Source organism: Centroberyx gerrardi, chromosome 9 (assembly GCF_048128805.1).
Source record: "Centroberyx gerrardi isolate f3 chromosome 9, fCenGer3.hap1.cur.20231027, whole genome shotgun sequence".
NCBI lineage: Eukaryota > Metazoa > Chordata > Actinopteri > Beryciformes > Berycidae > Centroberyx > Centroberyx gerrardi.
This window is the reverse complement of record NC_136005.1, coordinates 27,362,269-27,379,166: the sequence shown is the minus strand read 5'-3', so window position 1 is coordinate 27,379,166 and position 16,898 is coordinate 27,362,269. Positions and strand designations below refer to the sequence as shown.

At 40.5% G+C, this 16,898-nt stretch overlaps 1 protein-coding gene across 1 annotated transcript in view; it reads left to right on the top strand.

The window, feature by feature from the left end:
- naaladl2 (N-acetylated alpha-linked acidic dipeptidase like 2) overlaps positions 1-16,898 on the top strand; it is a 386,338-nt gene that overhangs the window by 118,684 nt on the left and 250,756 nt on the right. The window contains exons 3-5 of the mRNA XM_078285865.1: positions 4,881-5,057; positions 6,591-6,768; positions 10,346-10,507. Coding sequence (XP_078141991.1) covers positions 4,889-5,057; positions 6,591-6,768; positions 10,346-10,507 — 509 coding nt within the window. The 5' untranslated portion in view covers positions 4,881-4,888. The remainder of the gene's footprint in view (positions 1-4,880; positions 5,058-6,590; positions 6,769-10,345; positions 10,508-16,898) is intronic.

Here is a 16,898-nt window from a genome sequence, read left to right as displayed (position 1 = left end):
ATATCAGATTTACCGTAAATATGAGCTGCCGACTGGGGAAAAAATCAGCCTCCCAGTGGTAATAATCAGTAAAATGTGGGATGTTTTTATTGGCTCAAGGTAATAGAAATCAAAATAATCAGTTCTATTCACATTCATACAATCAACTCTAAATGAGCAATACCTGCTGCAGTTTGTTTACACTCGATTTTAAATGTAACTTGTTAACCGCAACAGTTGACCTTACATGAACTCGTCCCAGTTGTAGCAATGAAATGTCATCCTGTTACTTCTTCTGCTATAATATGTATGCAGCATCAGTGAGGGTCAGATGAGAGGTGTACAGGTAGCAGCAGAGCCGGCAGTGTCAGATGTTGTTACACCGCGTTCTAAAACAGCAACGATTTCTTTTCGCTTGTCCAAACGCCGGGAAACTGGGGTTAAAAATTCAGCGACGCATCCGGCCGAGACGACGGGCACAACTCTCCCTCTCGCCGCGTGATTTATTTTAAAAAAGGGCTGTAAAGGGTGGCGGCGCTTCGGTCGTAGGCATCAAGCATCAACAGCACCTAATTAGAAATGACAAGGAGTCAGTTCAGTTGAGCGGCAGCCAGAGGAAAAGCAGCAGATTTGTTAGCTCAGGGACTAATGATAATGTAGGGAAATGTGTTCGAGTTGTGCAATTATTGCTGCTGTCGTGTCGTGTTGGAAAGGTTACTTTCAAATGTGACCCATTGCAGGTTGCTGATGATTTGCTTAAAACTGTGGTTAGCCATGAAATATACTAGAACAGTGCTTCTCAACCTTTTTCATATCAAGGGCCCCTACTTTAGTCCACATTAGGGCCATGGACCCCCATTTGATGAGATTTTGTCTCTTTTGTCACATGACTTGAACTTGAGTTAGACTCAAGTGACAATTTTATTGCATGAGACTTGACTTGAGGCATGAAGAGAAGACTTGAGACTTGACTTGACTTGGGTTCTGGTGACTTGGGACTTGACTTTGACTTGTACTTTGATGACTTGAAAAGGTTTCTAAAGTCTTGACTCTGTCTCCTCTCTGCTTCTCAGCATTGCATTATTGTTCCTGGCACGTATTCAGGTGATTATGGGATTTACAGACTCTGGCCCTCTCTTATTGTAAGTTGCATTGGATAATCAGATATCAAGAGATATGCCGCGTGACTTAGCTTTTAAAGGTCTAACACAATAATCCTTAGTTTTGTGAATGAATGAAGTACTTTAAGTTAATACTTCTCAGAGTTTCTTACAATCCACTGGGGGAAAAAAAACACACACAAAGCCAGTTTAGTCCATAATATCTATTACTGTAGAGCCAAGACTGTTACAGGGGGATTTGCCACTGTCTCCTGGATTGAGGTCAGGTTAATTCATACATTCATACATACATTCATACAGATATTTTGTTACCTCGTTGTGATAATGCTCATATTTCTACTATAGAGGGTGTCTGAAAAGTCTGTAATCACGGGGAAATCTCGCTCCTTCACTAAATTTGCTCAACAGGACCGCCGCCAACTTCCAGACATGTTTGCAAATGGATTACCATGTTTCTTTGCATACGACAAAGCATGTCCAGATCGACAGCTGCTACAAAACCACTACAGTAGTCCCACAGTACTACTACAATACAAACAGAGTACCATATTTCTCTGTATCCGAGAAAACATATCTGGATTCATGTTACTCTGCAGACGTCTGCATAATTTGCTGCAGCAGATAGTGCTGGTTTTGGAATTTCACGGAATGAATGTTTTCCTTCAGCAAGCCCCAGAAAACAAAATGTAGAGGATGTAAGTCAGGGGATCTGAGAGCCTAACTCCATCGGGCCCCCTCCTCTCTATCCTGTACCTTCCACACCCAAGGATTTTTGAAGTTATCTAATGAATTCTGACTGGGCGTCATGTGACTGAGGGGGACGAAATCTAATCAGCACATTTACTTCCCAAGTTCATTTCATCTACAGCACACAAGACAAAGAAAAAAACAACAACAACAAAAAACAGCGACCATGAATAACAAGGCTTTCACTCTGCAGCAGTGATATGTGTCATGGCTAAAAGCTCGCCGGATGTGTGCGGCGGCTGTAACGCGAGGTCAGCAGTTAAATGAACTTTTGTTCCATTTTACTGCGAGGATCCTTCATCTGCATTGAGCTAGAAGTAATGGAAGTGTGGTGGAGCATTGAAGATTGATGCCAGGGAACTCCCAGACCTCTTCCCTCTCTCCTTCTCACCCTCTTTTCCTCTGAAAACACGCACTCTCTCTCTCCTTTTCTGTCTTCATCTCCTCTGCCTTCAACTGTTTTGCTTTGCCTCTGTGGCTTTTTCTCTTTTCAGTGTCCGTCGATAATCTCCTCGACGGTTCTCTCTTCCTCTAATTGTCTCTGTCTGCGTCTCTCTCTCTCTCTCTCTCTCTCTCTCTCTCTCTCCCCTTTCCCCCTTCTCTCTCAATCTCTTACCTAATCTCCTTTCGAACAGAGAAGTGGCCACTCAGTCTAAACAAGGACAATTCAGCAATGGCAGCGCAGTCTGCAGAATATTCAGAGCAAAAACGGTCTGAAATTCTAAAATGTATTATCAAGAATCATCAGAAGCATCAGTAATGACTGTATTTGTGAATGATTGTAAGACTGGCAAGTTCTGAAATGCAGGAAATGTAGCAACTGATACTGTAATAACTGCTGGATAATGTGATCATTTGTCAAAATATAATGAAATGTCCCTCTAAACGAGTCAAAAATGTAGGAAACATTCATGTGATAATTTCCCAGATACATACTAACATCTTCAGACTATAATAATAATAAAACCTGTTAATGTGATAATGTGCCAAATAATGTGATAACATCCTCAGACTAATATTTCAATAATTAAAAAAGGTTACACCCTTTAAATTGTAATGATAACTGCCAATGAGTGTACTGTAAAAATGCAATAATACGATAAAATAATCTAACAGTTATTACATTTTTGACTCATTTAGAGACACTAAAGAGATGAAACTGGCATACTAATATTTGGGGGGTAAAGAAGCTTCATATAAAAGGATGGAAAGTATAGCAAGATCAAGTCATGAAAAAATTGAATGAATATGAATGAATATTATTTGCACCAAGCACCTTTTTTGTTACGGCACTTTTAGTTTTGGCATACTTCAATATTTGGGGGGTAAAGAACCGTCATATAAAAGGATTTAGTGTGTTTCACTTGCGAATTTCATCTTTTTAGTGCAACAAACTGTGCCAAAAATATCATAAAACCTGATACTGGAGTAATATTTCTCCTCATTGAAAGGCACATGTTGACATTACCCGGCAGTTATTACATTATCGGCTGCTTTAAGCTTCACTTCGCTCCCCTTCTCGCTCTCTCTCTCCATCATTTTGATTGGACTGCAGCTGGTTCTCACCCGTAACGCTTTTAATAAACCGTCCGTTAAAGCGACAGGCTTTCACTGAAAAACGGCCTCTAAGTTTGACTGCAGTTTGGGGCGTTTCATTTTATTTAACTGTGTGTTATTTTTTTCCCCAAGCGGTTATCGATTGGGCAGTTCATTTGCCCATTCATGGTGGGCTTTGATGATGGAGCGTGTAAAAGGGACAATTAAATTTGATGATATACCAAGACACTGGCCAGGAGCTTTTATACATCTGATCCCCACTCAGACATCAGACACACACACACACGCACACACACACACACACACACACCATCTTTTATGCATGCGATCCCAGCCCTGGAAGAGGTTTAATGATGCTGTTTAGGAGCCGCATTGAACCCGGAGCTGGTGTTATTGGGGAAAAAACACGAACACGCACACACACACACACACACACACACACATACACGCTCGGCTGCAAATGCATGTGGACACGCTCGAACCCATGAATCCTCACTGACACACACGCACACACACACACATCTAGTACTTAACTCAGTGCGTCGGCCCAACTTCTGGTCTCTCAGTCACATTAATGTGTTTAAATGCATCACGGCTCCCTGCAGTGCTTTTAGTCTTCATAATTGTGTGCTGAGAGGGTCTGGTCAGTCACTTAGCCTGAGTAGCTTTTAACCACATCCATCACATTTCCCTCTGTATCCAGCATCCACGAACCGGGAGGCAAACGGGCGGTTTTAATCTGACCCAGGTGGCTGATACCATAGCTTTCAACACTGAGGGGTCTCGGGGTGTACATCCGGCTAAGATCTACTCAGTTTTGGCACCGGATTAGCGCTTGTATGTTGAGTGTTAATTGTTAGACCTCGATCTCTGCATTGCTCCCTGTTCCTCTGTGTCTCCCTCGTCTCCCTCCCCTCCTCTCTCTGTCTCTCCCTCCTGCCAGGAAAAGTGTGTGCTGCTCTTTATTTAGGTGTTTATGTGCATGCGGTCTTGGACTCCTGAGGACTTCTGAGGACCAAATGTCTGCACAAGGATAGATAGATAGATGAGGCAAATTTTCTAAAGTGAGGACATTTTGTCAGTTGTCACTTCTCCAAGGGGGCTAGTTTAGGGTTTGGACTTGGTTTGGGGTTAAGAATTGGGATAGGATAGAATTAGGAATAGGTTTAGGTTAGGGAGAGGAACAGTTTTTGATGATTTTTGAACTTCTTTTTAGAATTTCTCCTCCGAAACCATTGTAAACTAACCTTTGTATCGTAGTTATAAATGGTTTTCCTTGGTAAGAAAAGAGAGGATGCAATTTAAGGTCAAACAGATCCATTTATTTCAACTTTCAACTTACACATAGACCCTTTAACATTTGAGTTAGAATTAGGTGTAGGTTGGGATAGGGGTTAAGGTTTGGCATGTGGTTGTGAAGGTGGAGAGTGTATGTTTGATGCATGTGTGTCTGCGTCTGTGTCTGTCTCCATCCAGGTGACATTATGGCATACAGGAAGGTGTGTGACGCCCAGGGCGGGCCGCTGGTCGGCGAGGTCCTGCAGTGCTCTGGAGGTCTGGATCTGGACTGGGACCTGAACCAGGAGGAGCTCCAGGAACCAGGACCCAGCATGGACCGCATGCAGATGCAACACGTAGAGCGCCAGAGACCCGGTAGGATTCATGTCAACGACCTTCATAATATTCGTCCAAATGTATTTCAACATATCTTTATGTTTAATAAACTTGTAATAATAACAGAGGCCTGGTATGATCTGGAATTATTTTAAAGACAGTTATTCTAATAACTATTCTATATTCTAATAATTATTTGCATGCACTTATAATCAAGGCATGAAACTAACTTTTCAGTCAAACTGGCATTTAGTGTCTTTAGTCTTTTGTCTCTGTAGTTTTTTATGATAGAAAAGACTGACTGAAGACTAGTTAATTAGTCGAAATGACTTTTGATTTTGATTGCAGACTATAACAGAGTTTAGGCATATTGAAGCTATGACAGAAGTCGTGGTTATAATGTGAATGGGTGGGTACAGACCTTTATATGTTAGTTATTTTATTTTTAAGTCACATAACCACATTGATCAGGAATGGTCACACTTTAAACACAGAGTAGCCAAAAACTGAAAAACTGAGTAGCCACCGTTTGATTTTTAGACTATTTTTAATGCAGTTGTTCATATATTGATGCACTCAGCAAATGAGCTTGGAAGAAATCAGAAAAATGCCATCATTAGTCTTTTGAATGTACCATACAGTAGCTTGCGTGTTTTTTTAAATTTTTAATTTAGATAGAAATACAAATTTGTGTAATTTTTGTCCCCTCAAATAGCCTGAATATTTCATTATGAATATTGACTTATTGACTCATTCCATGTTTGTGTAATTTTTATTACTGACTTATTCCATGCTTGTGTCACTGATCATGAATAGTCATGGCATTCACACAGCAGTCAGCTTGACTGCTGTTGGTAGATCTCTTCAGCGCAGTAAAATAGATCTCATGCCAAAACAGGTTGCTCAGTCCTGATGCCTTGTGCCTTTGATAATCTTAAAATACAATTTGTACAAATACGTTTGTACATATACTTTGAAACAAACCTGTCACTCTGGAAAAAACTCCATTGTAAGTGAGAAGTTTGCCTCTGCCAAAAGCTGCAAAAGAGAGAAACTTCATAACCACCCTAAAGCTACACTTGAGCTCCTGAGCTTTGAAGGATTCACTCTTTTGAAATTTGCCTGCAGTTATAAATCAGCGGTTGTTTACTGTCTTCGCAAACTATAAGTTTACTATCCTCACAGACTCTATACCTTCACTGTGGGCCGATTGTTAAATACCTTCTCTCAAGAACTAAGCAATAAGCAGTTGCTATGATTCCCATTTACAGTTTGTTTTCAGCATAACATACACATGTATGTAGTTTGCAAGTTGCTGTTGTCAAGTAGTAACTTATAACTCAAATGTTGGTGATTTTTTACGTTTTTGCACGAGGGACTACATAGTTCTCTATGAAGTGGGAAAAATGATGACTGTTATGGAAACCCTTTCATAACGCATTGTGTAAAAATGCATGGTTATGAGTAAAGATAGAAATCTCTGCACCTGACTAAGATACCGTATATTATGGTCATTTTGTGCAATGGGCCAGTAAAAACCCTAGTTATTTCCCTGGGATGTCTTCCTCTCAGGACGTTCAGACCCCGGCCCCGACCCTGACCCTGAGCTGATGGAACCCATCCAGCCTTCTGTCTCGGTTTCTCCCCACGGACGTTTTGAAAGACTTCAGGAAGATCCCAACTACATCTCCCACTTCACCAGGGCTCCAGGCCACAAGGGCCAGCGGAGGCTCCACTGCTTCCTGCTCAGGTAACTCAAGGACTGCAGTAGAGGTAGCAGTCCATATTTTTATGCTGCGTCCCATTTAAAGTAGGAAGTTGGAAATTCCCAGCTGGTAGGTTGTATTTACATCTTCCATGTGTCCCAGTAGTCCAGCTCAGAAAAAACAGGGGAGAAACATAGATGCCCGCAAGACTTTTTTTGCCCAATGTAAAATAACATGAGAAACATGAGTAACTTTACCTTTCAAATTTTAACCATTTACCACACTGGTGTTTTGATTTATTGTTTTTTTTTTTTTTTTCAGAAAAAACATTGAGAGACGAGGCCCTCTTTCTCAAGAGTGCTGAGTTTAAAAAAAGAAGACAAAAATATAAGACAAAAAAGACACATTTTATAAGTCAAGAATTTACACATATACACATATACACATACACTTTACACATATATGCATTCAAGACATGTTCTCTTTCTTTCTTTCTTTCTTTCTTTCTTTCGGCAGCATTGTAAAAACTATTTTCCAATTTGCATTGCATATAGGCAGTCAAGATAGAAAACAGAAATCAAATGATGCACTTTGTCAAATGTTGTAGTTATATATACAGGTAATGAACTGCACACCAGCAGAAGTGAAATGAATAATAAACTAGCTGGTCCTTTTTTCTTCTTCTTCCTTTGACTAAGTCGACATCAGTCAGGTAATTTACCATGGTTTGGTTCTGTCAATTCAATTCTACTTCTATCAGTGAGAGAAGTTGCACTGTCTTGATTTTTGCCATTCAAACTAAGTCTGGCTCATTTCTTTATTGTTGACATATGTGGCCTTTGGGAAGCCCTTTGAGACTGTAATAGTGATTAAGGGCTATACTAATAAACTGACTTGACTCATAAGGGCAATCCTAAGACATTGATGGAGCCTGTCACTACTCAACATGTTGATCCAAACATAGTGAGTATTAATAATGCTAATTTCTTCACGTTGGGGAACTGATTGATTTAAATGGTGAGTCCAAGAATCAATTGCACTACCAGCCTGTAGGTACTGCTTTAGTGCAAATGAAGACTGCACAAACAATTCTATTTACAAGGAGCTCTCATTTTTGCTTTTGCTTTGGTGTTATAGTCTGTCTCTGGTTTTATGGAGAAATGGTCACAGGCAAACTGCAGGACCTCAACGGTGAGACTGAAACCTTGAAATCTCTGTATGAAATATTCCCTTCTCCTTGGCAGAAATTCTGTCATGACAGGTGTGATGCGCACTCCCTGGTCATCTGCTCATGAAAGCACGCAGCTGTGGTGAAATACTGCGACTTTGAAGTTCTTAGGTCGGATGACGCAGTTTTTAACAGTCTTTGACACTGTAAAAGGCCTCTTCTTTTTGGCTAGAATCCAGGCTACGCATGGTGCACAGGATGCTGCCGCGGTTATCTCCTGCAAAACCAGCAAAGGGCCACTCGACTCCATTGAAGAGACGCCAAAAGTCCTTGCACTTTTGTTTGCCGTTCAGTTGATCGCTCGTGAAAACTCATGGAAAAGGATCCGTGCTTTTTTGTAGTGCTTCCTCACGTATTCTTTCACACCTGCTACGCATTCACTGCATAGCAGACCGACCGGCTTAACACTGGTAAATAAATACTTATCAGTCCATTTGCTCTGACACTGGCAATTTTCATTGTCAACTCTCCTGCTTTTTGGCTCTGAGAGAGCCATCTTAAGGCACAAGGTGGTAACTAACATTAACGTTGTCGCCTAGCTAAACATTTGCATTGGGTGCTAATTTAACGTTGAGGAAGGGGAAGGTTAGACTGGTTGGCTTCTTTGTCCTTCCGATCTTTATTCTGGACAATCAGGCCAAGGATTTTTCACCTTTTGATGCCTTTCTGCTCAAGCATTGTCTTGCCGTTGGGACATTAATTGGATAAACAGAAAGAAATAAAGTATACTAAAAAATTACGTTTGTATCAACTCACCGACAAGCCACTCTCCCATTGTTTTGCTCATTACATTGGAACGTGGAAATAATGACTGAAGATAATTCACGTGCTAAGCCAAGCTCCATACCATAAAAAAATGATGAAATCCACAAATGTAGTAGCCCAAACTAGTATGTCATATATTCTCCAAAGAGTAATAGGAAAACCTTGATGTGTCTCTCATTCTGTATTATTCTTTCTTGTTTGTGTGGGTTGCCATGGAATTTCCAGGGACAATTCATTTTTACTATACCTCATTAACAGCCTTTCATTGTCTATTTTGCACATTATGTTCTTACAACTAAATCTATTGTCATTTAGGGGCATAAAAAGAATACAACTTTGGTTCATTGCTGATGAGATGTCAAACAGCCTACAGGATCATTGCCTAACCCCAGTCGCAAAAAGAAAAAAAGTTTGACAAGAACGCACTTACACACATCAGTTTAAGAGATTTCTTTAAGGTGTTCTCCAAGTGTTCTATGAGGTAGACTAGGGTCATTAGGGGTCGACATATTTTGATGAATTTGATGATTAACATGATGGAATCTGTGCCTCTTTGCCTGTCAGTGTCTAGTCAATATATTCTTTGGTTGTGTCTGTTCATTGCCATTGAGAACTGCACCAGGCAGGGAAAGACTGAGGCCTGGGATATTCCCAGAACACCCGCGAACACCCTGTCCAGTTAACACAGCACCTGTCACCAGGATGGAAAGGTTGCATGTTATGTGGATAAGCACCACTGCGCAGCACTTAAGTCAAGCTTTGAATCGCGCCTTTGGGCACCGGGCTACTAGCACTAACAGTGACTTCTGTGAAAAGGTAACAGCAGCCCATCAAATCTCAAACTGCACATCAACCATAAATTCTGCCTTTCCTTTCAGCTGCTATGGTACCATGAGTACTGTAATGCACAATGTTTCCCCCAAAACGCCATCCCATCTGAACTTACTATAAACTTTGCCATCACGCGGACAATTCTCCAACTTGCTGTTATACCCAAAGCCATCATTCCTATCACTTTTAAGTTAGATTTATGTGTTGGCCCTGTAAACACACCCTTAAGATTTGGAATCAAGTGTCTAGCTCCGTTAGTTTCATAGTTATGGCTTAAAAGTATAATCGTTGAATGGCGTAAATCTTGGATCCAGATCACCACTAAAATCACCTTTTCACCTATTGATGCCTTTTCTGCTGTTGCATTGTCTTGCCATTGGGACAATAACTGGATGAAAACAAAGAAATAAAATATATTTTATAAAATCTGAAACCACTAACTTATTTTTTATAGAAAAAATGAAGTTTATATCAACTCATGACAAACTGCTCTCCAATTGTATTGCTCATTACATCGGAACTTTTCTAACCCGCTAACAGACACAATGAACAAATTAACAGGTGAAAGCTAAGGGTGAAAGGGTTATTACCTCCTATTACCACTTTGCTTTTAATTACCTCCTTGGCAGAGGTAATTAAAAGCAAAGTGTTAAAAGCCTAGCTTTGGTGTCACAAGATCAAAATGCTGTGGAAGAGGGATTTTCACTCCAACAAGAGACAATTCTGCAGGAAGACCATTATATATATTTTTTCCTTCTCTTGACTCAATTCTGACCTCTCTCTATTGTTCCTCTTAGGTACTTCCTGGCAGGGGTGGGGCTTTTTGTCCTGGGGCTCCTGATTGGCCGGTTTGCTCACGCGCCAACTGGTAAAGCACCTGTTCCTCCGTCGGACAGCTCTGACCTGCTGGAGGAGCTACTGAGAGGAATCACCGCTGACAAGATAGATGCTCTTCAGAGGTGAGCTCCCATCCCACTATAAAAATGACACTAATTGGAAAGAAGTGTAGCTTTGAACTGGACAAATGGAATAAGGCAGTCAGAGGCCTGCGACATCCTGCAGGTCCGCCAACCCAAAAGCCCTTTTTAACTCATAATGGTCTCACAGTGAGAGGCGTTGAATGCTTGTAAAGATATCTTGTTGAATAGATACATGGAAATACACATGTACACACATACAACACAATATCAGCCTTGGATGTGGGGGATGTAATAAATTGCAGCTTGGCTGGATTAGGCCTACACCAAGCAATTTATCTAGTTTATCCATTGTTCCTCTGTTAATCTGGCTGGTGGTAATGATAGACTTTGGCCGGGGCAAGAGAGCTGACGGGCCAAGGGGAAGCAGGGTAAGGACAGCCAGACAATACATTGGATGCATTCTATTGCCTGATGAATTTCATAAACATAAATGAACAAAGAATATAAATTATTATAGGCTTGCAAATAAGGGAAAACAAATACTAACAAAAATATTAAATGTAAAAAAATAAAAAAGGAGCTGAATGCACACCTAGTGCTTTGAAGAATGTTGGCGTCCTGAAGATCCAAAAGTTACTTGAAAGGAAACGGTTTTTGAAAGGTCTTCTGGAGAGACTTCACAGTATACTGAACAGGATTTCCCCCCTTGAAATAGCATAAACTCATCCAAAACTGATCCTACTCAATCATTACTTATGGTCCATTGGTAGTGTGTGACAGTGTGTGTGTCCGCAGAGACCCTGCCTTCTGCTTGGATTTTCTCATTTCTGAATGTTCGGGACGTTTCTGGGCATCAGTCTTTTGGCAGCGGGTGTGTCCGGCTGCAACCAAAACCACTGCTGAATCCTTTTATATCTAAAAGCCACGCTGGCTATGCTAGCGGTCCTGAACTCTAAGAGTAACTGGAGTTCTGGTCAGAGTGTGTGTTGTGAGCTGGCTAGCTACTGTTCTCTGTAGTAGAAAAGCTGATACCTAGCTAGCTAGCTAAGCTAACCGGCAGCTACCTGTCCAACAGAAAACAGGCCAACTCCACGTCACTCTTCATCCCCATCCTCTCCTTCAATACTCGCCAACGAGTGAAAGCAAACCCCAGATTCACTTGTTTTGTAACGAGCCTTGTCTGCTTGCCGTTTCGCCTCGCTGTGCTTGCGTTTTTTACTGTTCTGGCAACTGCATTCAGGGGTCAAGTTTGAAATTTGTGTTTACAAGCCACAACCGGCAAAATCCTACTCAGTATGCCTTTAAGTTACAATTTGGTCATATTTAAAGACTGTCTGATTCTAACTTTAAAAAATATCTGATAGACTGTGATGTACTGTATTTTGTACCAGCAGGCTCTGTAAATGGACATTTTGTGGGTGGTGAGTGAGGAAGTGTTTATGTATGTTTGTGTTTCTCATATCTCAGTTAGCAATGTGTTGTGCATTTGCAAATGATGTAATCATATGACTGGGCTACCCTTCACTGTAAAGGTGTGGATATACATAAGGCTTATTATAACTGTGCTAAAAACCGTTTGAGCTACTGAGATATTCTATGAGACTCCCAAAATCTATTGAAACCTTTTTTCCACCTGCATTCATTGTAATTGCACAAACAAATCAGAAAAAATGGCAGTTTATTCTCACATTTCTGGTAGATTTGCTAATTTTAGTTATAATTCAGTATGCAATGATTTGTTATGTGCAAATCAAACAAAGATCAAACAAATATTCTTCTGAAGTTTGTGCGACAGCATAAAAATATGGGTAATTCTTTTTTATTCAATAGCAGCCATTTTGAGATGAAGAATGCATAAAATCAACCCCGTGCAGTCTTTCGTATGAAAGTATCATTTCTTGCCAGTTGATCACATATTCTCAGCATCAACAATGTCCTTTTTTAGCTTTGATTTTTAACAAACCTTATTAGCAACCGTGGCAATTACTGGATACTGGACTAACCTGCTATTTTTGAGTGAAGTGGGAATGGTACCGTGACAGTTTAGAAATACTTTTGAAAAGGAGCAACAGGCTTATTAAGAGTAATGCTTAGATTCATAGGTTACCGGCCCAGCTGCATAGTGTAAATTTTGTTCTGTTTTAAGTTTAAAAACATTGTCATAATATTCAATAAAACACTTGATCAACAAAATAATCAATAATCAAGGTGCAGCCGTGATCGTATCCCATTTTGCAATAATACAAATAACCTCTTATCCAGTTTCAGAAATAATAAGATACCAGGGATTTACTCATATTAGCTGGGAACCTGAGGTATGATTTCACATTATCCCATTTACTGCTAGGTTTTACAATCTGTGTTCATTTTCATGGTGATATTGGGAATATCCTGTTTATTCATGTAGACAGGGATATTCCTGAGCAGTACATAAACAGCTTACCTCAAATAGGACCTCTTACCAGTATATGAGTCTTTATCTGGGATGCTGTGTACATGAAAATCCACTTACTATTGATGCTACGGCTTACGGTGAATAGATTCTGCCTTCTTATCCTTCTATAGGTTTTCTCACAGAACCTTGGACGGTTTGTCCACACTTTCAATTTAAATGTATCTGACCATGTAACCTTTAGGCATATTAAAAACTAATTTGGAAGAGTTTACTTGTATGTATCATAGACTGTAAAAAAAGATGGATGTAGTGAGTGTGTTTCTGACTGTGTTTCCTATATTAGAAGAAGTGAAATTAGCGACAATAACCTCTTGTCGAAAAAATTTATTGACTTCATATTTTGAGTGAGAAGTTGGGCTGTGGTCCCATTGACTTCCATGGAGTTGGGCAGGTTTGGAGTCTTTTTGGAGCCAACATCTAGCGGACGTTAGAGGAACTGCAGCTTTCAACCACTTCCTTATTGGCTTCAAAATTCACTCGTGGTTTTGGCCGCTTGGTATGTATGTATGTAACGTAAAACACATCACTCCCTGTGCGGCAGAGCATTTTTCCCAGGAAAGAGCTACCAGGTTGAATAACTGCTGTATTATATCAATCAGCAATAAAGAGTAGCAAAACAGGCATTTAGTTATAAGAAAATGTTGCAGATTGAGCCATAAAATCCTATTTTCTAGTAAAACAAGCGAAAAAAATCTGCCAATGGTGTGAGGTAATTTCAATCATTTCTAATGCAAATCAACTTGCTTCAAGAATTTTCTCAAATCAGCCGTGTTTCAAGGTTTTGTTAGAAATGTCTTAAAACAGCTTGGAAAAAAGAAAGCCAAGGTACTCCATCCAAAGTAAAAAAAAAAAAAAACTTTATTTTTTCATGGCTACCCTCCATGTTCCAGCGTAGCTGCCTACATCAGAGGATCCTCAGTTATAATGGAAAAGCAGACAGCATATAGTGTACAGTCAGAGACAAGTGAGGAACTGAGATAACCCTGACGAAGGCACTAAAAGACAAATGGAGAAAGAGAGAGAGAGAATGAGAATAAAAGGGGCGGGGAGCGAGCGTTGGAGAGGCAAAGCCAGACATGGATGATGGTGTTGTGTTTGATGGATGTGTTTCAGAGGGGGCAGTGATGGACCGAGAGAGAAAGACGGGGATTAGAGTTTGACACCCCCCTAGCCCTAAGATCACCATGAGCCTGACTTGTTGCCTTCTAGCCAGGCACCAAATTGTTCACAGCCAGAGAGGCAGGGAAAGACCGAGTGAGAGAAGAAAAAAGAGATAAAGACACTCAAACAGGTAGCGGTATTATTTTTTGAAACGCCGACACAAACCTCCGTCGACCCGAATGCTGTCTTCTCCAAGCCAAAGGATCATGGGATGCCTGTGTATATGTGTCTCTGTGAGATAACTGGCTTTGCCACTGAACTGAGACAATCATGTCACCATGGTTTCCCTCTCTGAGCTCTCCGCGCTTTTCATTATTTATTTTCTCGCATTTATATTTTAAGGCGCCAGATCCTCCCTCCCCAAACAGCTGCACACCGCGTTTCAACCATCTGTGAGGAAGATGTGTGTGTGTGTGTGTGTGTGTGTGTGTGTGTGTGTTAGTTTTGAGAGAGTGACAGCTAACAAGATGAAATTGTTATTGTCACCACCAACCATTGAGGCACTCTCCATGCCTTAATTACCTTAAAGGGGCATTAAGTTATCTATGACGTCTGTCAACCTCCATTGGTGACCAGTAGGAATTGCAACAACGTTGATAGAGCTTATCTCCCCCTACTGTCCCCTTGAGCTACGGTGGCCTGTAGTTGACACAAATAATAAGTCAATAAAAAGTCAAGTCAAAGTCAATAAAAGCCACATTTTGACAATAGAGAGGAGTAAGCTAGCTGATAAGAATAGAATACTGGAATAACACTGGTTTGTCATTTGCTTTTTTGGCTTGAGAATGAGGCTTTTTAGCCTTCTTAGCTGAAAATCGTAGCACTGCCCTCTGTCAAGCAGTTAAAAATGAAACATCATCAGTTCTCACACAAATACATGAAATGAACACCAACTCTGAAACACCAATTTACATGCTGTGGACATGTATTATGTGAAAATAACGATTCTACACCACAATTGAATTACGCTCCCCAACAAGGAATTGAAATTTGTTCCTCCACCACAATTGAATTGCGTTCCAAAGGTTGGCTAATGGTTAAGTTTAGGCAAGTAAGCGTGGACTAAGAGTGTCTTGAAACTCCAGTGGGTGGGGAGCTTTTGTTGCAAAACCGAGTCCAGGCCAGAAAGCCTGAAATCTCAGCAGCTGGCCAAGTAATCACTGAGTCATTGTTAATGATCAACAACCCTATGCAGATGTGTTATGGTCATTTTGTGCTATGGGTCAGTAAAAATCTTACGTATTGCACCGTTAAGCTAAGTGAGTTAAAACTTCCATCTTTTTGTCATTATAATGGAGAACAAAGAGCGGGCAAAAATTGCCAGAAAATTATTTGGAAGAAAAATCTAAAGTTCCCTCTAAGCTGGTAGTTTGGACATCTAATAATTTATCATTGACTAAATAATATCTTGTCAGTTATCAGTCAGTGCGCCACTTTGTCACCAGAAATGTAGTCGATTTTTGTTAGTGGGATTGGAAGTTTTGGAGGCAGATGCCATTGGAACTTTGCAATAGCTCAGTGTTTACTGAATTGATGCTCCTGGACTACAGCTGCCAAAGACACTCATACTGGGTTGCCTCATTCATTCAGACAGTCTCATGCATCTCTGTATTCATACCTAGGCTTTCCTTTAGCCACATAATTCCATTATTTACTTCTTCGGGCATAGAAAACTGAGCAATAAAGCTGAGTGAATTACTCTATGTCAAGAGTGGGGGAAGAGAAGCAAGAGAGAGAGCGAGACAGAGACAAAGTGAGAGACAGAAATGGAGATTTAAAGAGTCCTGAAGGAAACAGATCGAGACAGAGAGACTAAGAAAGAGATGACGGAGAGAGAGAGCATATCGTAACAGTTTTGCGTAGTTAAAGAAAATATTCTGGTGTAAATAAAGTGTGCTTGGTTTGTGGGAATCTCCCACATTAACTGTTAGTCATATGTCTGCCTAGCTCTGTATGGCATGAAAAACAATCAACCTGTGCATTGTTTGGAATATAGAAATTGTCTCGCTGAGAGACGACTTCTGCCAGTGTTTATTGGTTTATATTTTTTTCCCCTTCCTTGTTTCTCAGCCAAAAGGTCTCCATTGTCTTTCCCTCAATAGGGGAATCAAGGCGAGACGCTGCAGATTTTTTTTTCTTTCTCGTCATTGTAGAAACTTTATGCATCCAATTCTTTTTCAATTTGCACTTCAAAGAGGTGTGTAAGCATGGAGGACTACTTCCAAAGGAATTGGATTAAGTTCAAATCCCTAGAAGACGGTTTCCCACTGCTAGTGTCTTGGCCCGGTCTAATGCCTATCTCTGTAAGACTCTCCTGCTGATTGTACCACTGTAATAGATACAGTCCTCTATAGGGGAGTGCAGCATAGTGTTTTACCAGACTGCTGCGTGGTTGTTGATTATTAGGATGTGGTTTACCCAAAAATTGTGTTTTTTGTTTCTTTGCTCATATATCTTACATGTATCACAAACATGTAAAGAAATACAGTTGGTTTGACGTTTCTGAGAGTCATTAGAGTGGTAATCCTCAAAATTCTTGTTTTTTTAGTATGTGGCCTGAAGTGCCAAACCTCTAATCTCTACTGATCCTGATTGGGTGACGTGTAGAGGTGATGGATCACTATCTTGCTACAGTGGCTCTATACCTGCCGTCATTGATCACTATGTTGCTACGCTGGCGCCAGGACGACTAGTGTCTCAAATCACAATCTTGCTTCAATTGCTTCACTATGGAAGCGCTCTGGCTTCCATCATGGATCACTATCTTGCTATGTTGTGGGGTTGTTCAATGAGCACAAGGTGTTTGCATGAGGA